We start from the raw sequence: 18,242 nt of genomic DNA on the forward strand, positions 1-18,242 counted from the left end.
CCCTACAAGCCCCCGTCACAGTCAGCCTGACCTTCCATCAAGCAGTCCCAAAGCCAGGACTCGGCCGGAGATAAAACCAGTGAGCAGGCCCTTTGCACAAACAGAGAATAGCCGACCAATCAGCTGCCCTGTGTCACAAAGACAGAATACTAAAGAAACAGAGACGGACTCAGAAAACGGCCGACCAATCAGGCTACGGAAACCAACCAGGCCATTACTCAGGCCTAAACCAGTGTTGGGCACCCCCTCTGCGCGTGACTATAAGTTGCCCCGCTGGGCACTCTCTGGTCATACCACGCTCCACCAAACACATACAGCTTGTTCATTGGTTCCTGATGAAAATGCCCCTAGTGTGTGTGAATGGGACAAGGACTTTAGATTGTAAATTCTATTGGCACAGGACCATAAGGGGGTGGTGACATCAGAAAGGATGGGGTTGAACACTTTTTTGCACAGATGTTCATAACCCCACAAAGCCACTGAATCCCACCCATTACATGGGGATTGTTAGAGGTTAGGAGCACCAGCCCTCACACATACTGCCCCTCACCACCCACCAGGGGCAACTGTTGCTCTTACTCTATATACAGAAAGAGTTGGATGTGAAAAGATTGTCAGTAGGGGGTAATAACCATGACTGTGTCTCACTGCAAGGGGCTGAAACTGTGGATGGGAATGATGTATGTAACCTCCATCCTGGGGCCCTTCTGTACCGAGCAGTAGAACTATGGCTGATGCTCTTGCTCATGGAGCACATGTGAACTGGGTGCGGAGCGAGGAGAGGGGATACACCCCACTAATCCGGGCTGTACTTTCAGTGAATGCCTTCCTTGAGCCTCTTACAGTGTTGGATATTCTGATCACCTGCTATTCATAGCGGCATGTTCAATCAGGTTCATCATTACAAGAACCCAGTTTTGTGCCGATTCAGGACATAAAACTCCTGTGAGACAATATCACTTATCCACAAGGGGGCAGTGGCGTTGGTCTATAAACTCTTCCTGTCCCCAAAATGGCAGTGAAGTTTCATGATGTTGTGGAGCTTGTGCCAGAGACCCCCTTCATTTCCTTTCTTGGATGGTTCTGGATATTTCCTAATACATTTTCCCCTAAACTGACAGAATCATATTGAATAGTCCCTTTTCTCTCTTACCTTTCAGAATTCTCTTGTTGTGTGTGCATTTCTTCTGCAAACTAGCACGAGTGTGAACCAAACCGATAAGGATGGACGAGGCCTCTTGCATCATGCCACACAGGGTAATACAATTCCCTCCATAATATATTATCTACAATTACCCCCATCTTCCAAACTCAGCCTGGCACCATCGTATTAAATCTGCATAGTATGTGATTCAAGTAAAATAGGAGTTCAGTGGTCATGTCTTCTTGAGGGGGATTTGTAATCTTGAACCCTACTTCAGCCAATACTCAACCTCTCCCAAGGTAACACCTTCCTCCCCCACTCCTTACCCTACTATTCCATAAGGTACTTTCCTGTGGTACCTGCTGATTAGCCTCACTAGTCTCCTGCAGCCCTACTCAACCTCTTCCAAAGCAACACCGTCCTCCCCCACTTCTTACCCTAGTATTCCAGAAGGCACTTTACTGTGGTACCTACTTTTTGCTCCACTAGTCTCCCGAGTCCACTACTCAACCTTTTCCAAGGAAACACCTTCCCCCCCCCACTCCTTACCCTACTATTCCATAAGGCACTTTCCTGGGGTACCTACTAATTGCCTCTCTAGTCTCCTGAGGCCACTACTCAACCTTTCCCAAAGGTAACTCCATCCACTCCTTAGCCTAGTATTCCATGAAGTACTTGCCTGTGGTACCTGCTCGTTGCCCTACTGCTCCCCTGCAGTCAAATCTCAAGGTTTTTTTTTCTAGCCTTCCATTTCTTGCGCCACCCCTCCAGGCTGGCCTGCCTATTCCTGAAACGTGGAGCTGATATCAACGCTGTGGATAATTCTGGGAAAGATGGTCTGTCCATTGCTATAGAAAAAGCCAACGCTGTCATTGTCACCTTATGAGCGAGAATAATCTTAAGGACAAAGTCATGTGATATTTAAGTACTGTGGGAAGGAAGTGTGTATTTATTTTTGATGAAATCAGAAGCCTCCTAAAGTTTTTATTTCCATAGACTCGGGCTGGTGAAGATGCGAGAAGCTGACATTGCTCTGGGCCAAGCAGGTGATACATTTGGTGCAAAAGTGTGTGATCCAAAATCCTTCTTATTGTGTGTCCATACTAAAAGGCTTTCTGATAAATTGAAAGAAAATCCTATATATATGGATTGTTAATATGTTGCTAGTTACTGTATATCCAAGGGTTCTCACCATCAATTACTTTACACATTAGTAAGTGAAACCCATCACCCAGGAGTTCTTAGGGGCACCAGAGCTGGTTTGGCTAAACTGGAGCAAAGGAGAAACAAACCATTAGATGAAAGTCAACCTGCCTGTGTTCAGTTTCCCTTTTGTTGGCTCTACACAAATCCTCCGTAGTCCGTTGGTCAGTGACAGTGGTATTACCCTTGGGGTACAAACAATATAACAGGGGTGCGTTCTTTTGTCCCCTGCTTGGCTACACAACTGCTGTTACTGGTGCCTTAAAGTTCACCCTTTATCTGGAGTGCGCTGTGTAATCTCATTGGCCAATATAGAATCATTACAAATAAACACTGTTGCCCAGTCAGGCATTACATCTAATTCCAGGTTCCTTTTGTTAAAGTTTATAGTCCAGGCAGAGTTATATGGAAATTAACATTGTAACATAAACCCAGAGCTATTGTAATAAGTGAACTTACCTTCTATGTAACAATGTTTACTGTGCTGTTACTGATAATATGTTCCTTATACCTGTATGACTGGGTGTTGGATCCTGTACTGTTATGTTCCTTATACCTGTATGACTGGGTGTTGGATCCTGTACTGTTATGTTCCTTATACCTGTATGACTGGGTGTTGGATCCTGTACGGTTATGTTCCTTATACCTGTATGACTGGGTGTTGGATCCTGTACTGTTATGTTCCTTATACCTGTATGACTGGGTGTTGGATCCTGTACTGTTATGTTCCTTATACCCATATGACTGGGTGTTGGATCCTGTACTGTTATGTTCCTTATACTTGTATAAGTGGGTGTTGGATTCTGTACTGTTATGTTCCTTATACTTGTATGACTGGGTGTTGGATCCTGTACTGTTATGTTCCTTATACTTGTATGAGTGGGTGTTGGATCCTGTGTTGTTATGTTCCTTATACCTGTATGACTGGGTGTTGGATCCTGTACTGTTATGTTCCTTATACCCATATGACTGGGTGTTGGATCCTGTACTGTTATGTTCCTTATACCCATATGACTGGGTGTTGGATCCTGTACTGTTATGTTCCTTATATTATACTAGTATGACTGGGTGTTGGATCCTGTACTGTTATGTTCCTTATACCTGTATGACTGGGTGTTGGATCCTGTACTGTTATGTTCCTTATACCTGTATGACTGGGTGTTGGATCCTGTGTTGTTATGTTCCTTATACTTGTATGACTGGGTGTTGGATCCTGTACTGTTATGTTCCTTATACCTGTATGACTGGGTGTTGGATCCTGTACTGTTATGTTCCTTATACCCATATGACTGGGTGTTGGATCCTGTACTGTTATGTTCCTTATACCCATATGACTGGGTGTTGGATCCTGTACTGTTATGTTCCTTATATCCATATGACTGGGTGTTGGATCCTGTACTGTTATGTTCCTTATACCTGTATGACTGGGTGTTGGATCCTGTACTGTTATGTTCCTTAGACTTGTATGACTGGGTGTTGGATCCTGTACTGTTACGTTCCTTATACCCATATGACTGGGTGTTGGATCCTGTACTGTTACGTTCCTTATACCCATATGACTGGGTGTTGGATCCTGTACTGTTATGTTCCTTATACCTGTATGACTGGGTGTTGGATCCTGTACTGTTATGTTCCTTATACCCATATGACTGGGTGTTGGATCCTGTACTGTTACGTTCCTTATACCCATATGACTGGGTGTTGGATCCTGTACTGTTACCGTTCCTTTACCATATGACTGGGGTGTTGATCCTGTACTGTTATGTTCCTTATACCTGTATGACTGGGTGTTGGATCCTGTACTGTTATGTTCCTTATACCTGTATGACTGGGTGTTGGATCCTGTACTGTTATGTTCCTTATACCCATATGACTGGGTGTTGGATCCTGTACTGTTATGTTCCTTATACCCATATGACTGGGTGTTGGATCCTGTACTGATATGTTCCTTATACTTGTATGAGTGGGTGTTGGATCCTGTACTGTTATGTTCCTTATACCTGTATGACTGGGTGTTGGATCCTGTACCGTTATGTTTCTTATACTTGTATGACTGGGTGTTGGATCCTGTACCGTTATGTTCCTTATACCTGTATGACTGGGTGTTGGATCCTGTACCGTTATGTTCCTTATACCTGTATGACTGGGTGTTGGATCCTGTACTGTTATGTTCCTTATACCTGTATGACTGGGTGTTGGATCCTGTACTGTTATGTTCCTTATACCCATATGACTGGGTGTTGGATCCTGTACTGTTACGTTCCTTATACCCATATGACTGGGTGTTGGATCCTGTACTGTTACCTTCCTTATACCCATATGACTGGGTGTTGGATCCTGTACTGTTATGTTCCTTATACGTGTATGACTGGGTGTTGGATCCTGTACTGTTATGTTCCTTGTACCCATATGACTGGGTGTTGGATCCTGTACTGTTATGTTCCTTATACCTGTATGACTGGGTGTTGGATCCTGTACTGTTATGTTCCTTATACCTGTATGAATGGGTGTTGGATCCTGTACTGTTATGTTCCTTATACCCATATGACTGGGTGTTGGATCCTGTACTGTTATGTTCCTTATACCCATATGACTGGGTGTTGGATCCTGTACTGATATGTTCCTTATACTTGTATGAGTGGGTGTTGGATCCTGTACTGTTATGTTCCTTATACCTGTATGACTGGGTGTTGGATCCTGTACCGTTATGTTTCTTATACTTGTATGACTGGGTGTTGGATCCTGTACTGTTATGTTCCTTATACCTGTATGACTGGGTGTTGGATCCTGTACCGTTATGTTCCTTATACCTGTATGACTGGGTGTTGGATCCTGTACTGTTATGTTCCTTATACCTGTATGACTGGGTGTTGGATCCTGTACTGTTATGTTCCTTATACCCATATGACTGGGTGTTGGATCCTGTACTGTTACGTTCCTTATACCCATATGACTGGGTGTTGGATCCTGTACTGTTACCTTCCTTATACCCATATGACTGGGTGTTGGATCCTGTACTGTTATGTTCCTTATACGTGTATGACTGGGTGTTGGATCCTGTACTGTTATGTTCCTTGTACCCATATGACTGGGTGTTGGATCCTGTACTGTTATGTTCCTTATACCTGTATGACTGGGTGTTGGATCCTGTACTGTTATGTTCCTTATACCTGTATGACTGGGTGTTGGATCCTGTACTGTTATGTTCCTTATACCCATATGACTGGGTGTTGGATCCTGTACTGTTATGTTCCTTATACCCATATGACTGGGTGTTGGATCCTGTACTGATATGTTCCTTATACTTGTATGAGTGGGTGTTGGATCCTGTGTTGTTATGTTCCTTATACCTGTATGACTGGGTGTTGGATCCTGTACTGTTATGTTCCTTATACCCATATGACTGGGTGTTGGATCCTGTACTGTTATGTTCCTTATACCCATATGACTGGGTGTTGGATCCTGTACTGTTATGTTCCTTATATTATACTAGTATGACTGGGTGTTGGATCCTGTACTGTTATGTTCCTTATACCTGTATGACTGGGTGTTGGATCCTGTACTGTTATGTTCCTTATACCTGTATGACTGGGTGTTGGATCCTGTGTTGTTATGTTCCTTATACCTGTATGACTGGGTGTTGGATCCTGTACTGTTATGTTCCTTATACCTGTATGACTGGGTGTTGGATCCTGTACTGATATGTTCCTTATACTTGTATGAGTGGGTGTTGGATCCTGTACTGTTATGTTCCTTATACCTGTATGACTGGGTGTTGGATCCTGTACCGTTATGTTTCTTATACTTGTATGACTGGGTGTTGGATCCTGTACTGTTATGTTCCTTATACCTGTATGACTGGGTGTTGGATCCTGTACCGTTATGTTCCTTATACCTGTATGACTGGGTGTTGGATCCTGTACTGTTATGTTCCTTATCCTGTATGACTGGGTGTTGGATCCTGTTACTGTTATGTTCCTTATACCCATATGACTGGGTTGTTGATCCTGTACTGTTACGTTTCCTTATACCCATATGACTGGGTGTTGGATCCTGTACTGTTACCTTCCTAATACCCTTGATGACTGGGGTGTTGGATCCTGTACTGTTATGTTCCTTATACGTGTATGACTGGGTGTTGGATCCTGTACTGTTAGTTTCCTTGTACCCATATGACTGGGTGTTGATCCTGTACTGTTATGTTCCTTATACCTGTATGACTGGGTGTTGGATCCTGTACTGTTATGTTCCTTATACCTGTATGACTGGGTGTTGGATCCTGTACTGTTATGTTCCTTATACCCATATGACTGGGTGTTGGATCCTGTACTGTTATGTTCCTTATACCCATATGACTGGGTGTTGGATCCTGTACTGTTATGTTCCTTATACCTGTATGACTGGGTGTTGGATCCTGTACTGTTATGTTCCTTATACCTGTATGACTGGGTGTTGGATCCTGTACTGTTATGTTTCTTATACCCATTGTATGACTGGGTGTTGGATCCTGTACTGTTATGTTCCTTATACCTGTATGACTGGGTGTTGGATCCTGTACTGTTATGTTCCTTATACCTGTATGACTGGGTGTTGGATCCTGTACTGTTATGTTCCTTATACCTGTATGACTGGGTGTTGGATCCTGTACTGTTATGTTCCTTATACCCATATGACTGGGTGTTGGATCCTGTACTGTTATGTTCCTTATACCTATGACTGGGTGTTGGATCCTGTACTGTTATGTTCCTTAACCTATGACTGGGTGTTGGATCCTGTACTGGTTATGTTCCTTATACCCATATGACTGGGTGTTGGATCCTGTACTGTTATGTTCCTTATACCCATATGACTGGGTGTTGGATCCTGTAGCTGTTATGTTCCTTATACCCATATGACTGGGTGTTGGATCCTGTACTGTTATGTTCCTTATACCCTATGACTGGGTGTTGGATCCTGTACTGTTATGTTCCTTATACCCATATGACTGGGTGTTGGATCCTGTACTGTTACGTTCCTTATACCCATATGACTGGGTGTTGGATCCTGTACTGTTATGTTCCTTATACCTGTATGACTGGGTGTTGGATCCTGTACTGTTATGTTCCTTATACCCATATGACTGGGTGTTGGATCCTGTACTGTTATGTTCCTTATACCTGTATGACTGGGTGTTGGATCCTGTACTGTTATGTTCCTTATACCATATGACTGGGTGTTGGATCCTGTACTGTTATGTTCCTTATACCCGTATGACTGGGTGTTGGATCCTGTACTGTTATGTTCGCTTATACCTGTATGACTGGGTGTTGGATCCTGTACTGTTATGTTCCTTATACCTGTATGACTGGGTGTTGGATCCTGTACTGTTATGTTCCTTATACCCATATGACTGGGTGTTGGATCCTGTACTGTTATGTTCCTTATACCCATATGACTGGGTGTTGGATCCTGTACTGATATGTTCCTTATACTTGTATGAAGTGGGTGTTGGATCCTGTACTGTTATGTTCCTTATAACCTGTAATGACTGGGTGTTGGATCCTGTACCGTTATGTTTTCTTATACTTGTATGACTGGGTGTTGGATCCTGTACTGTTATGTTCCTTATACCTGTATGACTGGGTGTGGATCCTGTACCGTTATGTTCCTTATACCTGTATGACTGGGTGTTGGATCCTGTACTGTTATGTTCCTTATACCTGTATGACTGGGTGTTGGATCCTGTACTGTTATGTTCCTTATACCCATATGACTGGGTGTTGGATCCTGTACTGTTACGTTCCTTATACCCATATGACTGGGTGTTGGATCCTGTACTGTTACCATTCCTTATACCCATATGACTGGGTGTTGGATCCTGTACTGTTATGTTCCTTATACGTGTATGACTGGGTGTTGGATCCTGTACTGTTATTTCCTTGTACCCATATGACTGGGTGTTGGATCCTGTACTGTTATGTTCCTTATACCTGATGACTGGGTGTTGGATCCTGTACTGTTATGTTCCTTATACCTGTATGAATGGGTGTTGGATCCTGTACTGTTATGTTCCTTATACCCATATGACTGGGTGTTGGATCCTGTACTGTTATGTTCCTTATACCCATATGACTGGGTGTTGATCCTGTACTGATATGTTCCTTATACTTGTATGAGTGGGTGTTGGATCCTGTACTGTTATGTTCCTTATACCTGTATGACTGGGTGTTGGATCCTGTACCGTTATGTTCTTATACTTGTATGACTGGGTGTTGGATCCTGTACTGTTATGTTCCTTATACCTGTATGACTGGGTGTTGGATCCTGTACCGTTATGTTCCTTATACCCGTATGACTGGGTGTTTGGATCCTGTACTGTTATGTTCCTTATACCTGTATGACTGGGTGTTGGATCCTGTACTGTTTATGTTCCTTATACCCATATGACTGGGTGTTGGATCCTGTACTGTTACGTTCCTTATACCCATATGACTGGGTGTTGGATCCTGTACTGTTACGGCTTCCTTATACCCATATGACTGGGTGTTGGATCCTGTACTGTTATGTTCCCTTATACGTGTATGACTGGGTGGTTGGATCCTGTACTGTTATGTTCCTTGTACCCACATGACTGGTGTTGGATCCTGTACTGTTATGTTCCTTATACCTGTATGACTGGGTGTTGGATCCTGTACTGTTATGTTCCTTATACCTGTAATGACTGGGTGTTGGATCCTGTACTGTTATGTTCCTTATACCCATATGACTGGGTGTTGGATCCTGTACTGTTATGTCCTTATACCCATATGACTGGGTGTTGGATCCTGTACTGATATGTTCGCTTATACTTGTATGAGTGGGTGTTGGATCCTGTGTTGTTATGTTCCTTTACCTGTATGACTGGGTGTTGGATCCTGTACTGTTATGTTCCTTATACCCATATGACTGGGTGTTGATCCTGTACTGTTATGTTCCTTATACCCATTATGACTGGGTGTTGGATCCTGTACTGTTATGTTCCTTATATTATTACTAGTATGACTGGGTGTTGGATCCTGTACTGTTATGTTCCTTATACCTGTATGACTGGGTGTTGGATCCTGTACTGTTATGTTCCTTATACCTGTATGACTGGGTGTTGGATCCTGTGTTGTTATGTTCCTTATACCTGTATGACTGGGTGTTGGATCCTGTACTGTTATGTTCCTTATACCTGTATGACTGGGTGTTGGATCCTGTACTGTATGTTCCTTATACTTGTATGACTGGGTGTTGGATCCTGTACTGTTATGTTCCTTATACCTGTGACTGGAGTGTTGGATCCTGTACCCTGTATGTTTCTTAACTTGTTGCTGGTTTGGATCCTGCTACCGTTATGTTTGCTGTATACTTGTATGACTGGGTGTGGATCCTGTTAACTGTGATGTTCCTTATAACCTGTATGACTGTGGTGTGGAATTCCTGCTACTGGTTAGTTCCTTTAATGAACCTGTATGACTGGGTGTTGGAGCCTGTACTGTTATGTCCTCTATACCCATATTGACTGCGGTGTTGGATCCTGTACTGTTACGTTGCCTTTATACCCATATGACTGGTGCTTGGATCGCTGTACTGTTACAGTTTCCTTATACCCATATGACTGGGGTGTTGTGATCCGGTACTGTTATGTTCCTTATTTTACTTTTTTGTGTATGACCTGGGTGTTGGATCCTGGTACTGTTATGTTCCTATATACGTGGATGGAACTGCGGTGTTGGATCCTGTACTGTTATGTTCCTTATTGGATCCTGTACTGTTAATGTTCCTTATAACCTGTATGACTGGGTGTTGGATCCTGTACTGTTATGTTCCTTATACCTGTATGACTGGTGTTGGATCCTGTACTGTTATGTTCCTTATACCCATATGACTGGGTGTTGGATCCTGTACTGTTATGTTCCTTATACCCATATGACTGGGTGTTGGATCCTGTACTGATATGTTCCTTATACTTGTATGAGTGGGTGTTGGATCCTGTACTGTTATGTTCCTTATACCTGTATGACTGGGTTTGATCCTGTACCGTTATGTTTCTTATACTTGTATGACTGGGTGTTGGATCCTGTACTGTTATGTTCCTTATACCTGTATGACTGGGTGTTGGATCCTGTACCGTTATGTTCCTTATACCTGTATGACTGGGTGTTGGATCCTGTACTGTTATGTTCCTTATACCTGTATGACTGGGTGTTGGATCCTGTACTGTTATGTTCCTTATACCCATATGACTGGGTGTTGGATCCTGTACTGTTACGTTCCTTATACCCATATGACTGGGTGTTTGGATCCTGTACTGTTACCTTCCTTATACCCATATGACTGGGTGTTGGATTCCTGTACTGTTATGTTCCTTATACGTGTATGACTGGGTGTTGGATCCTGTACTGTTATGTTCCTTGTACCCATATGACTGGGTGTTGGATCCTGTACTGTTATGTTCCTTATACCTGTATGACTGGGTGTTGGATCCTGTACTGTTATGTTCCTTATACCCATATGACTGGGGTGTGGATCCTGTACTGTTATGTTCCTTATACCCATATGACTGGGTGTTGGATCCTGTACTGATATGTTCCTTATACTTGTATGAGTGGGTGTTGGATCCTGTACTGTTATGTTCCTTATACCTGTATGACTGGGTGTTGGATCCTGTACCGTTATGTTTCTTATACTTGTATGACTGGGTGTTGGATCCTGTACTGTTATGTTCCTTATACCTGTATGACTGGGTGTTGGATCCTGTACCGTTATGTTCCTTATACCTGTATGACTGGGTGTTGGATCCTGTACTGTTATGTTCCTTATACCTGTATGACTGGGTGTTGGATCCTGTACTGTTATGTTCCTTATACTTGTATGAGTGGGTGCTGAATCTCTGCTATTCTATTTTCTATGTTGTTACTTTGCAGGTGATGAGACCTACTTGGACATATTATTATATATTTCTCTCCTATGGATTCGGATGCTCTAGAGAAATTATCTCGGAGAAGTTGTGACCAGCAGCTGAGCACCTTGTGAGTCCAATCTCTTGCAGCAATAAGATCCACAGCAGCTGCTGAGAACAGGACTTAGCTACCTCCTTGGAACCAAGGTCAATAATAGTAGAACCTTTGGTAAAAACCTTTGGACCTAAATAAAATTTATTAGTAATAGGAAATCTGTCAGATCACATCCCGCAGGGAAGGCGACTCCTGGTTGGCCACTTGATAGTAAGCTCCACCATTGTTGTGGTTTGTTTCTGGGAACAAGAATATACTCCCGGTTGAACTGCTCCATGGTTGTCCATTAGTTTCAAGTAAAGGTAGGCCTGTACCTTTTTGTGATTCTGATTGGTCCATGCATCCGCTTAATTTCCCCTCTGTCCTGATTTGTGATGGGTCAACGGTAATGAAATAGGACTGATCATTTCTGTCCCTTCCTTGTGACTGGTTCTTCGTTGGTGGGTCCTGATGTTCCCTACTGCCTGACTCGCCATCCCATGATCCCTGTGGTGGCCCCTCAGCTTTGTCCTTCAATGATAGGTCAGTTTGTTTGTTACAAAATACTCTAGGGAGAGTAAGGAGAATAAGCGCCCCAAGAAGAAGGAAGGAACCGGCGACAGCAAACGAGAGTGTAAAGTCCCCTGTGAGGTCGCACAACCATCCTATAGGAAAGACATCATACATGACACATACATGATACACACATTGTCCGACAGCCACACACCCCAAATAAATCCCATCTGCCATAACTACCTACTGAATAGTGAGCTATATATTATCTATTGTGAGCCATTTTATATACATGTTCCAGCATGCTACATATATCTGCCCCACTTTGCCCCTTAAAATAATCAAAAATGGATAACACACCCAATTAAAGAAAAATACATTTATTACAAAACAAAAGAGAAATTATATCAAAAAAATCCTTAGTGAGCCCAACGCGGTTCGACGTTAAGGGTCTTCCTCAGGGGCACAAATAATAAAGGGGCATTAGGTCGAAACGCGTTGGGCTCACTAAGGATTTTTTTGATATAATTTCTCTTTTGTTTTGTAATAAATGTATTTTTCTTTAATTGGGTGTGCTATCCATTTTTGATTATTTTTAGTTCTTTTTGGAGATCCTTATGGGGAGCCTCCTATGGATCAGCAACCCATCGTTTATTTAGAGGGTGTGCGCCTCCTCTATTCTATAGATGCCCCCTCTGGCCCTTACACGCAAGCACCCTACCTTGTCTCCTAATACGTGACACCCAGGTTTCTTACCTGATAGGGGGGCACCCAGGAGTCCTCCTCCACTCTCTATCATTTGCAGCAATCCCAGGGCAGGTAAAACCCTTTGGTCTCCAACAACCCCCGGCAGGGCAGAAAAGACGCCTGGGGTAAGAGCCCCGGCACAGAAACCAAAGGCCACGGCGGCTGCTCCCATTGCCACCACTTCCTTGGCCAGGGGGAGGAGTCCCAGGATCACCCCCGTCAAAGCTGTCCACAGGCTGAGGAACAACAGCGTGCGCTGGGGGGCAAGATCAGACAACCAGCCGGCAAAGAGGCGCCCCCCCACATCGGCTACTCCAATCACGGACATGATCAGGGCAGCGTGCCACTCGCCCGCCCCCCGCGCCTGCATATGAGCCACCAGGTGCACGTAGGGCACAAAGTATCCAGTGTTGATGGAGGTAATGGCCAGGCAGTAGCGCAAGAAGACCCCCTCTCCCAGAAGCTTCCAGCCCCACAGGAATGAGTAAGAGGATTCCCGAGGGTCTCCGGGGAGCGGGCGCAGTAGGGCACCACAGGGCACAGAATGAAGCGCCAGGCCTGATAACAGGAGTAGGGCCCCCCGCCAGGAGTACGTCTCCAGCAGGTACTGCAACAGGGGGCTCAGTGCAAAGGAGAAGACGCCCACCCCCATCAGTACAAAACCTGTAGCCAGCGACCTGCGCCGGACAAAAGAACGGGTCACAGCCGCCATCGTAGGCGAAAAGATCAGCGCCCATCCGAGACCTATAGGGGAGAGAATCTGAAAGTAAATATATCCAACCTGGACCCAAAATGTGCCCCAACTGTGTCCCTTCCTCCAACATAAAACAGTGCCTGGGAGGAGGTGGGAATCTGCCCCTCCCCCTCTAGGGTGACAGAAGGGGTGGGAATTAGTCTGTAGGGTGACATAGAGCCAGTAGGGTCAGACAGAAGGTGATGGGAGTTGCTGGGATTACCTGAGAGACCCCCGATGCACAGGTACAGTTGATAGAGTTCAGTAGCAAAGGAGGCAAAGAACATTCCCAGGGCAGACATGAGACCCCCCAGAATGACAACAGGGCGAGAGCCAAAGCGCTGGGCGAGGGAACATCCCAGGGGGCCTGTGGGACAGAGACATTGTATTAGTGGTGATGTCCCCCCATCATTGCCGATATCCACCCCATTTTATCCGCTCCATTATATCGCCCCATTATACCCATTCAATGATACTCACCCCATTTTATCTATCCATTAATACTCACCCCATTTTATCCGCTCCATTATACCCATTCAATGATACTCACCCCATTATATCGCCCAATTATACCCATCCATTAATACTCACCCCATTTTATCCGCTCCATTATATCGCCCCATTATACCCATTCAATGATAGTCACCCCATTTTATCTGCCCCATTATATCGCCCAATTATACCCATCCATTAATACTCACCCCATTTTATCCGCTCCATTATATCGCCCCATTATACTCATCCATTAATACTCACCGTATTTTATCCGCTCCATTATATCGCCCCATTATACCCATTCAATGATACTCACCCCATTTTATCTGCCCCATTATATCGCCCCATTATACCCATTCATTAATACTCACCCCATTTTATCTGCCCCATTATATCGCCCCATTATACCCATCCAATAATACTCACCCCATAATATCCCTCCCACACAGTCAGAAAGTGTTTACAACTACTACTATGGCATCACCCAGCTGGCTTACAGGGCCAATGGACATACACCCAAGCATCTCTGCAGGGGCCCCAGGCTGAGCATCCCCCCTACCCACATTCATTTATAGGATGTCTGCAGAGCATCTCCCCTAAGCAAGCCATCACATGACCCCAGAGAAATGGTTTGCAGGTGCAGAGAAGTGGGTGCAGCACATTAGGGTGCAGAGGTGCTACTCACTCATCAGCTGTTGCACAGCCACGCCACAAGAGGTCACCCACGAGACGCTCCCAGCTGCCGACTCAAAGATTTCCACAAACTCCGGGAAGAAAACTCCGAAAGAGCGAACTGTCCCAAAGACCAGGCCGGCCTGCAGGAAGCAGGAGAGCAACAGCACCACCCCCCAAATATCCCCCTGCCGGGGCAGAGAGTGGGACATTCCACCTGGGGACAGAGCACAGACACAGGTCACTCTCACACTATTTGCCCTTCTCTCTCTCTCGCTGGGACTGAGGGCAGAGTTCATATTGTGTAACACTGAAAATATGTAAGTTGTGTGACAATTACACTTAAACACTCACTAGCACCAACCCCTGCCCACCCCCACTCACCTGTATCTGCTGCAACTTCTTGTACCATCCCCCCCACTCACCTGTACCCATGGCACCTGCCTTTACCCACCCCCACTCACCTGTATAAACTGCCTGTACCCACCCCCAATCACCTGTATCTGCTGCAACTTCTTGTACCCACCCCCCACTCACCTGTATAAACTGCCTCTACTCACCCCCCACTCACCTTGTGACTCCCATGTGACTCCCAGCTGCTGTTCAGGGGCAGCTGGGAAATTGACAATATGTCTAGCCCCATGTCAGATTTCCAAATTGAATATAAAAAAATCTGTTTGCTCTTTTGAGAATTGTATTTCAGTGCAGAATTCTGCTGGACCAGCACTATTAACTGATTCATTTTTTTTTCCCATGACAGTATCCCTTTAAGGCTCGGTACAGACAGTTGCCAGGGGTACAGGTAAAGAGTTTGGTACAGGCAGTGGGGGTGGGTACAGGCAGTTTATACATTAGGGATTAAGGATATTAGAAGTCACTGAGGGGTTGGTCTGTGACCATATAAAGGCACAAGGCTGAGTTATACAGGGAACTCTGAGTATCACTCATGTATTATAAGGGATAATGTACCCCCTACTGTAAATGATAAGGATATTAGAAGTCACTGAGGGGTTGTTCTGTGACCATATAAAGACACAAGGCTGCAGGCTGAGTTATACAGGGACTCTGAGTATCACTCATGTATATAAGGGATAATGTCCCTACTGTAAATGATAAGGATTAGAAGTCACTGAGGGGTGTTCTGTGACATTCAGGCTGCAGGCTGAATTATACAGGAACTCTGAGTATCACTCAGTTTATAAGGGATAATGTACCCCCTACTGTAAATGATAAGGATATTAGAAGTCACTGAGGGTTGTTCTGTGACCATATAAAACACAACTGCAGGCTGAGTTATACAGGGAACTCTGAGTATCACTCATGTTTATAAGGGATAATGTACCCCCTACTGAAATGATAAGGATATTAGAAGTCACTGAGGGGTTGTTCTGTGACCATATAAAGACACAAGGCTGCAGGCTGAGTATACAGGGAACTCTGAGTATCACTCATGTATTATAAGGGATAATGTACCCCTACTGTAAATGATAAGGATATTAGAAGTCACTGAGGGTTGTTCTGTGACCATATAAAGACACAAGGCTGCAGCTGAGTTATACAGGGGAACTCTGAGTATCACTCATGTATTATAAGGGATAATGTACCCCCTACTGTAAATGATAAGGATATTAGAAGTCACTGAGGGGTTGTTCTGTGACCATATAAAGACACAAGGCTGCAGGCTGAGTTATACAGGGAACTCTGAGTATCACTCATGTATATAAGGATAATGTACCCCCTACTGTAAATGATAAGGATATTAGAAGTCACTGAGGGTTGTTCTGTGACCATATAAAGACACAAGGCTGCAGGCTGAGTTATACAGGAACTCTGAGTATCACTTATGTATTATAAGGGAAATGTACCCCTACTGTAAATGATAAGGATATTAGAAGTCACTGAGGGGTTGTTCTGTGACCATATAAAGACACAAGGCTGCAGGCTGAGTTATACAGGGAACTCTGAGTATCACTCATGATTATAAGGGATAATGTACCCTACTGTAAATGATAAGGATATTAGAAGTCCTGAGGGGGTTGTTCTTGTGACCATATAAAGACACAAGGCTCAGGCTGAGTATATCAGGGAACTCTGAGTATCACTCATTGTATTATAAGGTGAAATGTACCCCTACTGTAATGATACAGATATTAGAAGTCAGCTGAGGGTGTTCTGGTGACCATATAAAGCACAAGGCTGCAGGCTGAGTTATACAGGGAACCTCTGGAAGTACACTCAATGATATATAAGGGATAATGTACCCCCTACTGGTAAATGATAAGATATTAGAAGTCACTGAGGGTTGTCTGTGACCAATATAAAAGACACAGGCTGCAGGCTGAAGTTATACAGGAACTCTGAGTATCACTCATGTATATAAGGGATAATGTACCCCCTACTGTAAATGATAAGGATATAGAAGTCACTGAGGGGTTGTTCTGTGACCATATAAAGGTACAAGGCTGCAGGCTGAGTTATACAGGGAACTCTGAGTATCCACTCATGTATTATAAGGGATAATGTACCCCCTACTGTAAATGATAAGGATATTTAAGAAGTCACTGAGGGGTTGTTCTGTGACCATATAAAGGCACAAGGCTGCAGGCTGAGTTATACAGGGAACTCTGAGTATCACTCATGTATTATAAGGGATTAATGTACCCCCTACTGTAAATGATAAGGGATATTAGAAGTCACTGAGGGGTTGTTCTGTGACCATATAAAGCACAAGGCTGCAGGCTGAGTTATACAGGGAACTCTGGAGTATCACTCATGTATTATAAGGGATAATGTACCCCCTACTGTAAATGATAAGGATATTGTATAGATATAAAGTGAGTGGGTATATAATATAATATATAATAGAGAGAAATATAATATAATATATGATAGAGAGAGAGAGGTGTGAGGGAGATAGAGCAGAGCCAATAGAGAGACAGCAGACAGAGGCCAGTGAATAAACAGACAGAGGAGAGAGAGGGGAGAGTCCGGGAGAGAAGGAAATGGCGCCCGGTAGGAAGGACAGACCTCGGGCCACTTACCGGCTCACAACGACGTCACGTGAGTGACAGCAGGACAGTTCCATGCGGCTCATTATAATGAATTACTTATTTCAGTTCGGGACCGCCCACAGGAAGTAAGTAGCCAATGACACACACGCACAATAAGGAAGCAGTTTCAGCCCCGCCCCTGTCAGTTGCTCCTGTAGCAGCGGTACATTCCTATTCATTTATATACGTGCCCATCCCCCTCTGCCAGACGTCACTTCTCCTCCTACTGGAGCCCGAGCAGTTCTGCATATGTCCCCTCCCCCTTCCCGTCTGTCAGGTGTCAGCTCTCTCTCCTCACTGTGTGTATCCTAAACGACATTGCATCCCAACCAATCAGAAGCCACAGGGGGCGGGCATAGCTAGTTTACAGGGATTGACCGATTTGTAAAGGGGCGGTCCTTTCTGATTTGTGATTGGATTAGCCACTTGCCTGATACACTGTGAGGAGGAATAAACTGCACAACATTGCTGTAATGATGGAGGAGACAGACGCACAATATGAAATGGAGCGGGTGAAAATGGCAGTGCAAGAGGGACGGCACAAATACCTGACAAAGGAAAGGCGTGGAAGATGCCTGACAGCTGACTTTAGGAGGCGGGCGCAAGATGGAACGCGGAAGCTGCCCCGGAAGTGGTGTAAAAGCAGGTTGCGGTTCAGGGTGGAATAGGAAGTAAATAAAAGGGCGGGT

The 18,242-nt window shown here is 44.4% G+C and overlaps 1 protein-coding gene across 1 annotated transcript; it reads right to left on the reverse strand.

The window, feature by feature from the left end:
* Nucleotides 1-11,487: 11,487 nt before the first annotated feature.
* On the reverse strand, nucleotides 11,488-17,793 carry slc16a13.L (solute carrier family 16 member 13 L homeolog). Its single transcript, NM_001095423.1, is given in 5 exon segments — nucleotides 11,488-12,008; nucleotides 12,613-13,347; nucleotides 13,560-13,703; nucleotides 14,517-14,720; nucleotides 17,545-17,793. Coding segments are annotated over 4 exon segments (1,560 nt in total). The 5' UTR covers nucleotides 14,716-14,720; nucleotides 17,545-17,793; the 3' UTR covers nucleotides 11,488-11,526.
* Between the last annotated feature and the right edge of the window lie 449 nt (nucleotides 17,794-18,242).

Source organism: Xenopus laevis, chromosome 3L (genome assembly GCF_017654675.1).
Source record: "Xenopus laevis strain J_2021 chromosome 3L, Xenopus_laevis_v10.1, whole genome shotgun sequence".
In the NCBI taxonomy this organism is placed as follows: domain Eukaryota; kingdom Metazoa; phylum Chordata; class Amphibia; order Anura; family Pipidae; genus Xenopus; species Xenopus laevis.